General features: G+C 37.7%; 1 protein-coding gene across 1 annotated transcript in view; it reads right to left on the bottom strand.

Moving 5' to 3' along the window:
- Nucleotides 1–13739, bottom strand: part of MTMR7 (myotubularin related protein 7) — a 44735-nt gene that overhangs the window by 12716 nt on the left and 18280 nt on the right. Inside the window, exons 4-7 of the mRNA XM_036382903.2 lie at nt 12163–12320; nt 10397–10525; nt 7497–7631; nt 2569–2701 (exon numbers count right to left, since the gene is read on the bottom strand). Coding sequence (XP_036238796.1) covers nt 2569–2701; nt 7497–7631; nt 10397–10525; nt 12163–12320 — 555 coding nt within the window. The remainder of the gene's footprint in view (nt 1–2568; nt 2702–7496; nt 7632–10396; nt 10526–12162; nt 12321–13739) is intronic.

Genomic DNA, 13739 nt, shown 5'->3' with positions numbered 1-13739 from the left:
AATGTTAAAAATTGTTTCAAGGAAGTTTGCATACAGGATCAAAATATTTCAAGGTTCTTCACATAGACCCATCTGTAAATGGAGAAAAATAAAAATCCGTACTATACTTTTTTTGAAAGGAAATTCCATCATGTTGAAATGCATTTCACTTCCATAGGACCATCAAATCTCAAAATTTTTTGCATATTCTGAGAAAAAACTTATTCTAAAAATTTGATAATTTTATAATGCTGGTATAATTAGCCAAAAATCAACATTTTACTAGGGTAAATATATGTTAAAATAAGATAAATTGGCTTGAAATAAAGTTAGTAAAATCACAAAGCTGAAGAATTTTTCAGCTACTAAAATAAAATATTGATATTTTTATAAGTATAAATGTATTTCCTCACCTTTGCCCCCCGCCCCCCAAAATAATGAATAATTAAGTGAATACATTCCTAATATAAGTGCATTTTCTAATGGAAAACTGAATACTAATTTTTTTTTCAAATTTTCTTAGCATTGGAAGTTATTTAAAATTGTATATTGCAAATAATCTGCAGTCTGGCATGTGAAGATCCTCTTGTTCTTCACTTCTGCTTAGCACCAGTAAATTGAATGAAACTGGCCTTGTATTTCAGCAACACATCTGGCCAAGTATATCTTGATGTCCTCTTTCATGCTGTATACTTCTAAGCAACAATACAGCTCACATTAAACTAAAATCAGTTTTCATCAGTCCCATTTGTCTTTTCAAAGGTTTTATGCACCTTATAAAGTCTTACCACAGATCATGAGCAGCAGACCCATTCTGTAAAGAGTAGTATGATGCTTTACTTGAGATTCACACAGGTACAGTGATATTGCTATTTTATTTATGTATTCTTTTAATTATTTACATCTTTTTTTATTGATATTGATAATACATCACTAATTGATAATTATTGATATATTATTGAGGTATTAATTGATAAAAATTTAAAGCCATATTAAATGTGTTTTATCATCCTCGACAGCCTTTTTGGTTCTAGGTCTCTTTGTATGCTCAAGTCAGATAAAAGATCACCAGAAAAACAGATTAAGAGACACATGCAAATGGAAAAAGATAAAAAACTACCTAGCATCTTCCATGAGGAAAGCCCTAGTACACTAAAAGTCATAAGATTTTTCTTTTAAAAAGTCCTTAACTTCTCTGATTTCTAATCTTATCAGTCAAGTTGCTACATGAGAGATTTCAACACAGCAAATATAAAACCCAGTAAAAAAGCAGATGTTTTAACCATATAGCTTATTTGAAAATAGATGCTAAGAATTTGTGCCCTCCAAGCAGCCTGAAGTGTTAAATGCATTTCAGGTTACCTTGTTACATGCAAGTTTGGGCTATGGACCAGTCTCATGAACTTCTGGCTCAAAAATTATACACAGTACTGCCCGTGCAGCCAGACTGGTTGTTTACTATTTTAACATTGATAGTTCTGAGTTGAACAAATAAAGGGACCTGTTTACTCACCCAGCCTATCTCCTAGCCAAACAAGACTTCCTAGTGAACAAAAAATCTGTTTTCCCCACCACTGTTTTCCTTAGACCAAGAAAACTCTCATGAATAGATGTTCTACCTGCATCCCACTTAATGCTGGTTTCCATAAAATGCTCTAATGTGAAAATAGAGCACGGCTTCCCTATAATGGAAAATTTAAGCCCTTCTTAGATTTCAAATTTACATTTGCATGCACCCAGTGGGAGACAGATGAAGAGTAAAAGAGCATGGGCAGAGCATCAAGTCAAGAGTAAGATAAATGAAGCTGATCTGGGAGCTGATGGAAGTTGTTGTTGATGTACATGAAGTAAATATGGACACATGGTGGAGTGAGCACTATTTCCTATTTGTTTGTTAAAAATCAAGGATGGCTTATTTATCCCTGCTCTTTTCCCAGATGACCTCTAAACAGTTATGTACTGCAAATAAGAAATGGCAGAACAGCTTTGCTGGTTTAAATACTGCTAACTATTTATAAAGCAAATGGTAGTAATTTCCATGGGATATTGAAGATGATGAATGGTTACATTCATTGTCTGTAAATTTCATTACAAGACCTGATGGGATATGTTCTATGCAGGGCATGAATAAGTTTCTGTTAAAATTCACAGTCTAAAATGCTCAACTACCTTATATGAAAATCCCACCATAGTTTTTCTGAGCTTTAAAAAAATCAGCTGGTATTTTCCACTAGCCTCGAAGTCAGCAATAAGGAATTTTTTTATTTCACCATCAAAATGTAAATTTCAAAAAAAGACAGACTAGCAGTAAGGTGTACAGAATTAAAATTAATTTTGTCATTAAAATATCTGGATTTCAGCCAGGAAACAAGGTCTTTTCACAATTAAGAAATCACCAACCAGTATTTGCCATGATGCTCCATTGCACAAGCCCCATTAGCCAGCAGGCAGCTGCATGCAGCTGCAATAAAGATTGCTTTCCATACTATTTTTCACTGCTGCTGATTACAGAGCAATTATTCTGACTTCTTCGACAGAAGGATCAATTCTTTTCCTCTAGTTCCCAATGAAGTTCCCAATGAATATTACCTTCAAGCATCTTCTGCAGACTATTTCTCATAACATGGATGTTCTCAATGCCTATGAATTGAAACTTGATGTTGGAGTAGTTGTCTTCATTTTCATATCCCTTCCCTGCTGCTCTGTTTGCCATTGCATTGAGCTGAAAAACATAGGGAAAATTGGGTGAAAACCAGTAGCAGAATCTTTTCAAAACAAACCTTGCGGTCAACAGCAATAAATCAGAGCAGTTTAAGCCAGTCACAAATAGGAAGCATTTGCCACAATCTCAACACAAGGGGCTCTGAATCGGGGATCTGTTCACAGCCTATTGCAGGGCGCCGGGCTGCTGAGTCTCTGATGTCCCTACTTCATTCATACCCTTTGAGTGAAACTTCATTAGTGAGATTAAAAACAAAACCCTCACGGCTTAGGCAGGATTCCCCTGCAGGAGCATAAAGGTTTTGATTTAAAGGGCAGTTTTGGTTTTATGTTGGATCAGCATCATGTTTGCCAGCAGAACCCAGGAGGTGGCAGTGTCTCATCTGCCATGCCACTGGCTCAGAGCCTGTGCGCACTCTAGTGTCGCCCAATTTACTGTAAATTACTGCTCAAACCATCCAGAAGCTGATACAGCTTACTTCTTTGAAGCTTGCAATAATGAACAGGGGGCTGGAGTCGTTTTTCCTTATTTTATAGTAATTTGGTAAGACTACAGAATATTTGAATTGACAACATTACCACAAAAATTTCCACCTGCAATGCACAGCTATCAAAGGAGTTGCTGTGCTTTGGCAAAAATACTTTCAGCTGGAAGTTGAAGTTTTGTCTCCAAATCTGTTACTTGCTTCCTGGCATGGGAAAGTGACTAAATACTTCTTTAGTTCAGTTTTCTCAAGCACAAAATTAAGGCTGTGGTTAATGTTTATTTTCCATCCTGTTAGAACCCTTGAGTGGGAAGGAAAACTATCTGCCAAGCTCCTTATGCCAAATTTTGATATTTGGGCTGAAAACTAAAGCTGATAAAAATGAATTATGTACTCCTACTTTTTTATATAAGTCTTTTAAACTAAATTATTATTTTATTAAGTATCTATCTACTTTTTTCTAAATTTCCTTTAGCAAAATCTCACTGTGCAATGGAAAAAAAATATCTTTTTGCATAAAGTCTATGCTTTTCTGTGAAATTCATGCTGTAGTGCTGGGGGTCTTACAGGTTCCCAAGAAATATGAAGGCTCTGAGAGTGACAAAGCAGCTCAAGTGGCAGAACCTCCATGCCTCCAAGCACAACTAACAGCTTCTGCTCAGAAAAGATTTAAGGAATAAATAATAAAGGATTTAGACTTCATTGGGCATCAATTGGACAAAAAGTGACTCATTTCCATTTCAGTGAGAGCCAATGCTCATGAAAGAGTAAAAAAAGTCTCTCTTAGGCATTGCCTAGGGGACAAGAGGCTGTGCAGATAACTCTGTCTCCAGTTTATTTCCCAATAGTGCAGGCAGTACTATTGATTCACTGCTTCTGTGGTCACATCTGAAAGTCACAATAATATATTTCAGTGCTTAGCTAATGGCATCATGGGATATACAAGAATGTCTCCTTTTCTGACCTCTTCCACCCCAAAAACACATACTCCCAATATTCAATTTTAATTTGGAGCCAACACACACAATTGAGGATTGATTGTCTGATGCTGTCTTTCCTCAAACCAAGACGAACGAGCCCAGCTTTTTGACATTATATGTCAAAAGAGGTTTCCAAGGACCAAACCTGATATCTTAACTTTCAAAGGAAAGAGCTAAAAAGCTACATTTGTGGACCACCATTAGGAATTGAAGCATTGCATGAATTTCATGACACAACAGAAGGAACTACACTCTGGATAGGAACCTGGGCAAAAATCCAACATTTTTGATTTACAAAAATCTTGGGCAAAATTTATTTTAACTTGTAGTATGCAATTCAGGAAAGAGCAGGAACAAAGAAACTCCATTCTTGTCTATCACCAGCAGTCTGCTGATGTTTTGCCTATCAATGGACAATAAAAAAAACATACAGCCTGTGAACAGCATGTCAGCTAAGGACAGAGTCCTCTGCGTGACTTGCTACAAAGATATAAATTATCTGCTGAATCCTAATCTTTCTCTTTTGAAGTTGACATCAGTGTTCTTGTATAAACAAAATGAGGCAATCTCTCTCTGCAGCAGCCTATAGCTTCAGGAAGAAAGATCTGTACAGATGAGTCTCAGCCACAACAAACCCCTGAAACCTAAATGAAAAACATCTATGCTCTAACTTAACCCAGTACTCAGCACATAAATACCATTAACTGTTCCTGCAGCAGAGCAATCTTATCACAAATATCCTTTCTTAAAGGGCAATCTGAAATGGCACTCTTTGAAAGTAAATAAATATAAGGTTAAATTTGCAAGGCTTTCTAACACTCATTTATTTTAAATACTGTCAGTTGCCAAACTTTGCAGCTGCCACAATATTTACTAACAAGTTTTCCACATCATCTACCAAAATTCCATCTGCTGCTCTTAAAGTAGTGGTTGTGAAGCTATCTAAATTGTGCATGTCCTTGATTAATCTCAGTGAATATGAGGATACAGCCTGTAAAGGTAGAAACCCTCACTTGCAAGATTTCCTGGCATTTTCTGTAATCTGGAGGATAACCAAATCCAGTCTTGTTATAATGTGTTTTGTCATAAACACTAAGTCTACATTAGCTTCTTCTGTGATTACATAGAGAAATGACAGTGGCTTAAGTAAATTTGTATTTGGTGATCCTGATGTACTCAAATGAAGTGGAAGCAAAGCTTTCTTCCACAGACAAATCTTTTGTTTTGAAAATTATCAATTGCAATGAAGGAAGAGCACTTGGGAATACTGAATTGAAGGATCCATCAACGTTCATGATATTTATAAGAGGCTGGTTCTTATGAGAAGTGAGGCAAACAGCTTTTTAACTGCCTACAGTTAAAATGGAATGGAATGGAAAGCCTTCCACCAGACTGGATATCTTATCTTTACATTTGTTAAAGGTTCCCTGAGGAATGCCAGGAAGCACTTCCACTGATACCTATCCAATGCTATATGCTCTACATTTATAAATGCATTTTCAGGTGCAAAATTGTAACAAGGCTGTCTTTGGCATCTGGCATCACAGGAGCTTTGTAGATCTGTCTATTTTTGCTGCACAGAGAGTGGTAGGAATCTGGTATACATATTTCTTTAGATAAAAACCTTTTTTTTTAACAAAACAGTTAAGTGAAAACAGTCTTCATCTCCTGACTAGCTCCTGAAGAAGCCAGCATTGCTGGAAATATGCTGGCATTCATGGCTAAGTGAGCCTAATTCAGTCTCTCCACACCCTCCACAAGGTTTGGGCTTTTTTCACTGCACACAGAAGGTGTCTCAAAGTAATTTACCAGAAAAAAAAAAAAATAAAGGATGGCTCCTTCCTGGCACTACCTGGTAAAACATTATTAATAATCAAGTCAGTAAGTCATTAGCAATAAACCAACTGCCTTAAATAGGGAAGAGTAGCAATACCATCAGACAGGAAACAAGCTATAACTATTATTACACATAAAAAACTGTAAAACAATCATTATTTAGGCAGCTAGGTCTGTACTTCATGTCTAATGCCCTTTCTGAACACAATGGTACCAATCCTTTCCTAGTGCTCATCCCAGTTCACTTGCTTCAGGACCACAAGTAAGCTGGTAGCATCCTTGTCTTCCCAACAAAACAGGGGGAACCGAAGGTAAAAGTAGTTACCAGATTACACAGCCCTCGGTGTGACTTGGGTTATGAGACATGCCAAGGCCCTCATTGCCTCCCATTAGAGCTGTGAGCACTCACAGCACCTTCCCACCAATGCTCATGCCTTCAGTCACCAGCCATGCAGGTTCCTTGTACCTGCTCCAGCTCTGCCAGGTTTGCCCTTCCTCACTCCATTTCTCATGGTTCTCAGTTTTACTCACCTTGCCCTTGCCCCTCTGTCTTCTGATATCAGGATAATGAAATAGCATCCTTGTTCCTTTTCCTCAAACATTTATTTTCCTTTTTTTTTTTTCTGTTTCCCATGCTATAGATAATCCTATACCTACAAGGGATTCTGTGGAGGTTTGCCTCTTTAGTTTCTGTTCTTCAGAGACTTTGGTAACTTCAAGAGGAAAGTTGCTGATAGTATTAGAAAGAACATATCCCTACTCTCACCTCCAGATACTGAAGCCTAACTAGTCTTTATCACCTTGAGCTGTTTGCTAGCATGACAATTTTGACACACAGATTTCTTAGCTTCCAACCTCTTCTACATTATTATTGAGTTTCTATATTTCTCCATACCATAATTTTTTCTAGAGCTTTTTTCTTGTCCAGAGGTTTTTATTCAATTATAGATATGGTATCTGATGTCACTTTTTATCATATTTCAGATTATCTCTCAAAACCACCAAAGTGCTGGAGATATTTAAAGGTCTTTTCCATTCCTGTGATCTCAGTGACTTGTCTTTCTTTAGCCTTATTACAGGGGTCATTGGAATTTTCTCACTTCCAGGAGAAATCATTCATGGAGAATTATAGTATAAGCAGTCAGAGGTTTGCAAAATTACAAACAATTCCTCATCAGAAATATACTTACTTGATAGCTCCTTTGTGTGTGTAAACAGTCACAACTACACGTTATTTACTTTCCTGTGTCTTGACATTTTGCTAAGAAAAGGGAAAGGTTCAGTGTAAAGGAGAAAATTCTCCCAGAGGTAATAATGTGTTCAAGTTCCTAATTAAGATTCCCCTGATAAATCCTCATGTATCTGTGGAGTTAGACAGGTGCAACTAAGATCAGAAGTGACTTGGTCAGCCCCTCAGGTTGTGTTCAGGTCAGGTTCCCTAATGGATCCAGCCCAGACTCAGTCTTGCCATGTGCAAGAAATGTAATGTACTTACTTTGGGCCGAGTGTCAACAACATAGATGAAATCACTGCCTGGATTGGCTTTTCTGATGGCCTGGAGCATCTGCTCATCTTCAAGGCATCGAGCACTAAAGCCAGATAAAGGCTGGCTGCTTCTACATATGGAGGCCTGCAGAAATGAAGACAAACAAAAAAACCTTACAGAATTATAAAGTAGATATTATTTAGCATCCAGAAGCATTTACAAAACCAGATCATTAAATGTCTGCATAAATGTACAATTACATGAGAAAGGCAGAATGGTAAAATTAATAAATGCATTATTTTTAATTACATGTTAATAAATACATTATTTTTTTTAAAGGCAAAGAAGCATTAAAACAATACAACCTCATTGGCCCAAGTCTAATCTTGAATCTGAATTTTAAGCTATTTTAAGTATTGTATTTCCCTAATGTGGAATAACTCCAGAAAGGGGATATCTTGAGGATGAGTACAGCCTTGAAATCATGAGAACATTGATATAACATAAAGAATAGGTCCTTTTGTACTCACACAGGTACCAGACTGATTACAGCCAACCTACACCGGTGCCTGCTTTACTAAACAGCCTGACAGCATGAGTCCAGGAAACAAAAATGTATGACATGCAACCAGATCACCAATGATGGGGTATTTTTAGCACTGCCTTAGGACAAAGACCTCACTGCATAAGAAGTGGGTCAGGCAGCCTCACTCCTGGAGCACTTGTATTAAGCTGGGCTACTGAAGGAGGCAAGAGAGTTTCTCCACAGATCCATCAAGATCACCTTCATTCCAGATGAAACCAGGAAAGAAGAAACAAAATGGGAAATAGGTGGGCAGGGAGATTTTTATTTTTGCTAGGCAGAGGACAGCTAGATTTATAGAAGGCAAGGGGATAATATGCACACTTTCTAAGCACTGAACACAAGCATGAAGAGATTCTGCCTGCTGAAGGTCACAACCTCTGCTGGCTATCCTGCAGATTATTTATTACTGTGAGAAAGGACATGCTTTTTTAAGTCACATCTTTGAACTATCAGTAGTTACTCAGAAAGTGTGGGTCTTTAAGAGGGAAACCCAGAATTGTGAGACCCTGTTCATACTTTATTAATGGTTTTTCAAATGGGATCTTGTTATTTAGAGTTTAGTCTTCTGATCAGCACATATTCCAGTGATTTATTACATGCTACTGCATAACTGAACAGATAGTTCCAGACTTTGATCTTATCATATTCACACAGACTGTGTACGATGCAGAGGTGTCACATCACCACTGAATTTGTCAGGATGAAGGAGCTGTGTGAAAGTTCTGTCTATGAAGGACTGAATGTGTGGTACTTGTCTCCTCTGCACGCAGCAGGCTCTTCCCAACTGCTGATAAATCTTACCCCTTTCCTGCCCATTACTCTATTTACTGGCAACCTCCAAACTCACAAGGAGGTATTTCCTCCAAAATTGCATTTCCTAGCTCTTTAAACTATAAAGGTTCCAGGAGTAAACACAATACTTCAGATCCTGGTACTTTGAACATTAACCCGAACTTCAACCACAGCAGGGAAACCATTCAGGCTGAAACATGGAACTCTTCCAAGATGAATTACTATATATTAATGGTAATCTACCTGACCCTGAAATCTTTTCTTTCACTGAGGTTTGGAAATGTCCAAGTGTTTTGAATCTTAGATATCTATATTTGGACATAGTTGATCATGCAAAGTGATTAACTCTGAAAAATTTAACGTGAAAAAAATGTTTTTAAAGTATTTAATTTATGCAGAGATTGTATTTACTATTTAAATCTTCCTATTCTCCACTTCATTGTAAAATTCACTGATCTTTATGGAAGCAATGCTCTGATGAAATACAGGGTAAAGGAGTAAAAATAATGTCTCATTCCTTTTTTCTGAAGCTTAAAACTATTATAAGGGCTGCTGTAAAGGCAAGACTTCCATGCAAATTGTAGCTTATGATTTCTGCTTGTGACATTCTGCAGAAATATGTCCCAGCATGTGTGGCAAATGCTACAGAAACCCTGTAAGCCCAGACTAGCTCTGTCTCTTGGAAGGTCTTGACCACTCCCCAACTCTAGGGAAGACCTCTCAGTGCCACTCTGGATTGAAGTCACACAGATCCTTTGAGAGTACAAAGGGGACACCATTCTCCAAACTGGTGATGACAGCTGAGCTAAGGCAGTCCCTAAGGGGCTGGAACACAAATGGAAAAACACCCAGTTTGGGGATTCTTCAGTCCAAGGATCTCCTTTCTCACCTCAGCTGCCAGAAACAGAAATACAAGTAGTCTAGGTACAGGTTTTTTTCCCAAATGGTTATAGACAAGTGAAGCAGTTCCTTGCCCCTTTGCTATGGAGAGGGGAAGGTGGAACTCCTCACTTGCAGACAAGGAGAATCTCTTCAGCAAAACCACAACACACTGCTCAGCCAAAATTTAGTAGCTGTTATATCCATCCTTTCTGTGTCTTTTCACAGATCTTTTCTTGAAAAGCTGCTCCTGATTCTCTAACTGATGCAAGCATAATTTCTGACTTTCTTGACTTCCTCAACTTGCTCTCAGGCTACCAGATGCAAAATTGCTCTCTTCTCCTCCCAATCAGCTACTAAGCTGCCTGCTACTGGCCTTTGCTGCTTTGCCACCCGTCTCTCAGGGCCTCTTGTACTATTCCACTTCCTTGTGATACAGGGATCACCTATTTTTTGTGTTAGCTGGATGATGAAACTGGGTTTAAATGTCTGCATTAACTGTCTATTAATGAACTAATCACACTAACCAGCCTACACTAATATTTTTTTTAATTAAATAAGCACCGATTTTGTCTTGCAAAACCTTACTAGAAGAATTATGAGGCCAAGGCCAAAATAAGCATACACTTTGAGGTTAGAAATTCACACTTACATTGTTCCCCTTGCAGTAGTAGGAAAGAGCTGGGAAACGCCTTCGGCTGCGAAATTTGGAACTCCCCACTATGATGTGTGCAGTTGCAGACTTTGGTACATAGACTTCTGTAGGATAGGAGTCACAGACCTGTGAAAGGAAACTCTGTTTGTTTGGTCTGCAAAGTACAAGTAGCATTAGCCATTTCCACCGCAAAAACAAAATACCAAGGAACTCAAACCTCAGGGAATAGTCTGTTATTATTGTATACATATCACTGCTGTTCCTCAAAACACTATTTTGAAGCTGGAAAGTGTTAATCCTAACTTACAGATGGAAAAACTGAAGCAAAAGGGTTGAAGGGATGTATTTCCAAGTGTTAATTCATGTCTTGTTGAGAACAGACAGGTTTAACACACATTCGTCCCAGAAAGGATTTATTGTTACATTTACCAAGGTTGCATTTATATCTGCAGTATCCTCTGTAGCAGAATTTGGGAGTAAGGATGGGAGTGGGTGAAGTTCTCAAATACTCTGCTAGGAGGGGACAATAATGGGAGGGCTATAATAATATAGCCAAATAATAATAGAGCCAATTTGGCTCTATAATAATAGAGCCCAATTTTTCAGAAAATTTTATAATAAAAAAAGGACAAAAATAGGGACATGTTGACAAGAAATTAAGCTACATGAAATAAGGCTACCAAAAGCCCTGACAATGCCTACCACTTCTGAGAGGAACCTGATAAGCCTGCAAAAAAAGCCCTAAATTACCTCTGAAGACAAGTGAGACCACAGATGGAATCCTGTTTTTACCCCCTTTTCCTGATATTGTCTGTAGCATTCTGACTGGGGTCAGAAGGATATTCAGTATCTCCCTTTGACTTTCTGAGATGACTAAAGCACTAAGGATGGTAAGGAAAAAATTATTTTCTGAGTCAAGAGATATGTAATGAAAAAGAAAGGAAAGGAAGGGCTTGTGGTTACAGTTGTTGCTGTGGTGAACTGGATTTTATTCATCATGACATTTTTTCTACACTTTATCTTAAAAGAGATTGTACTTTTTTTCCACTCATTTTAACAAAAAGAAAACAAACCCCGATAGCACATTCAGTCTTCTCTGAGAATATCACAGTCCTTCCTTAACATGGATATGTTCCAGCAACAGAACTATTGGAGTGCATGGACAAACTTCCTTCAAAAATGTCTTGGTTATTATTTTTCACAATTAATTAACATTAAAAGGTCTTCAATCATACAAGACTGAATGAGGAAGGACAGCAGGCAGCTAGGAAGATTTATGACCACAAGATCACTGTGAAAATCACTGACAGCCAATCACAGATGCTTCAAAAGGAGTGTGGGAACAGCCAGAGAGGAAAAAATATTGCCAAGCTCACTATCTGGAACATTTTTTTAATTTTTTTTTTCTTAAAATGACTACGTAGTAATTTTACATAGCCCTACATATCAAGGAAACTCTTATTCACACACATAACCTTAGGTATGACTTAAACTTCTTCCCAGGCAGCTGAACTCTAACATTTAAAACACAGTGGACTTACTTTCTGCTCTTCATTTCCACATCTGTTAAATGAAGAGCCGTCCTTTCTCTCACTTTCTGTGTGCCATGTTATGCAAAGTAGTAGAGTAACTGCACTTTACTACATGTGTGTACAGCACTGAGCACAAAGAGATACTGCCATTAAGCACTATGGTGGTCCTCAGTCAGGCCGCTGATTGGTTGTACAGACTGCCTCTGTGACAGAAAAATCACAACAACTTACTCCATAGTCTCTGTTTACATCACTAATCTGCCAATAGCTGTTTGGAACACCCATCCTGTTATATTCTTCATTGAGGTCCACAAGCTTCCACCCTTGCTCTCGTTCTTCTTTATCTAATTTTGGATTGAAGGAGAAGCAGTACAGCTCTTCATATTTCACTGGGAAAAGAAATAAGCAAAGAAACAGAAAGGGTAAATGACTTCAGATTTCTCACCCTGAAATCACACTTCAAAACCAGAACTTGGCATGGACGTTGATGCAGTTTCCTTTCAAAGAACACACTTTGCTTTACAAAAGCACATATCCTGCTTTATATCTACTGTCAAGTAAACTTTGAAAGTACATGCTCCTTTGTTATTTGTATATGTTCCAATGTATGTGCCTTAAGAGAAGTGCTACTCAAAATGTACTGTTCTGCTAGTCTTCAGTAGATTTGTAAAAACTTTCCCCAGCACAAAGACAAAATGTCAGCAATATGCTTTCATCCAAAGAAAACTAAAGCCAGTGCCAGAGTAAGCACTTGTTCTTCAAAGGAATTTGCTATCTAGAGGTAGTTTAGAAGTCCATTTATTAATGTAACATCTATCCCGTGGCAAAGAAAAAAGATATGAACAATGGTCTTTGCAGCACATTCTTTCAAAAATAATAATAATAAAAAAACCTCAGTAGTCATTTCCCTAATTAGGAAGGTTTCCAATAGATCCAATGAAATCGTAGTTTTGTGGTTTGCAAAATTCAGTCCTTGAATTAATAGCAAATACATTCGAGATGCACATGATGTAATAGCATAAAAGAAGCATGTGCTACATGAAATATTTAATCATCACCAGGAAGCAGCTATGCCACCTGTCCCCCTCGATCAGGTGTCATATATGAAAGTTTGGTGGTGCTGGAGTTTTTAAACTTTTTTTAGGAGTATGTCTGCATTTAATTAATCCTAATCCTAGTGACCAGTGGCAGCCAGACACCACTGCCATTGAATCCCAGCTGCTACAGGGATGTTCATGTTAACTCTGTCAGGAACATACTGAAAATCAACAAAGTCTTGAGTAGGGAGAAAAAAAGAGAATGATTTCCACATTTTCCAGCAGTTTAAACTCCTTCTGTATTCTCTAATTTCAAACTTCTGGCATGGCACACATTAGGAAGACAGTCTGGTTTATTTCTCACACGTTAACCTAAAGTTTTAGCACAATCCATAAATCCAAGCTGAGCTTTTGGTAGCAATTTGAGCTCCTGTTTTCACTGCTTTGTTGTCAGAAGCATCTGGATTTTCTTTCCAATGGACCTGTTGTTCACAGGCACAAGGAAAAAATCTACCTATGTATGCAGGTTACTTATGGCTGAAGTCTGCCTCAACATTATAAGTATTATCACATGATGGTATCTGCACATAGTAACAAAAATGTTCAAGTATTAGTAGTCAGTGCTTAACCACATATTTGCCAGTATTTATAGGACCTTTCCCAATCTTTCAGTAATTTTGCCATAAACATCTGCAATCCTGCTATTAAACATGGAGTATCTGATGGTAAGCTTGTTTTACAAAATGGCTTAATTAAGCAAAAAGGCCAAAT

The sequence above is a fragment of the Molothrus ater genome, chromosome 4 (genome assembly GCF_012460135.2).
Source record: "Molothrus ater isolate BHLD 08-10-18 breed brown headed cowbird chromosome 4, BPBGC_Mater_1.1, whole genome shotgun sequence".
Taxonomy (NCBI): domain Eukaryota; kingdom Metazoa; phylum Chordata; class Aves; order Passeriformes; family Icteridae; genus Molothrus; species Molothrus ater.
Note: the sequence above shows the minus strand (reverse complement) of the source record. Positions and strands in the feature narration are given on the sequence as shown.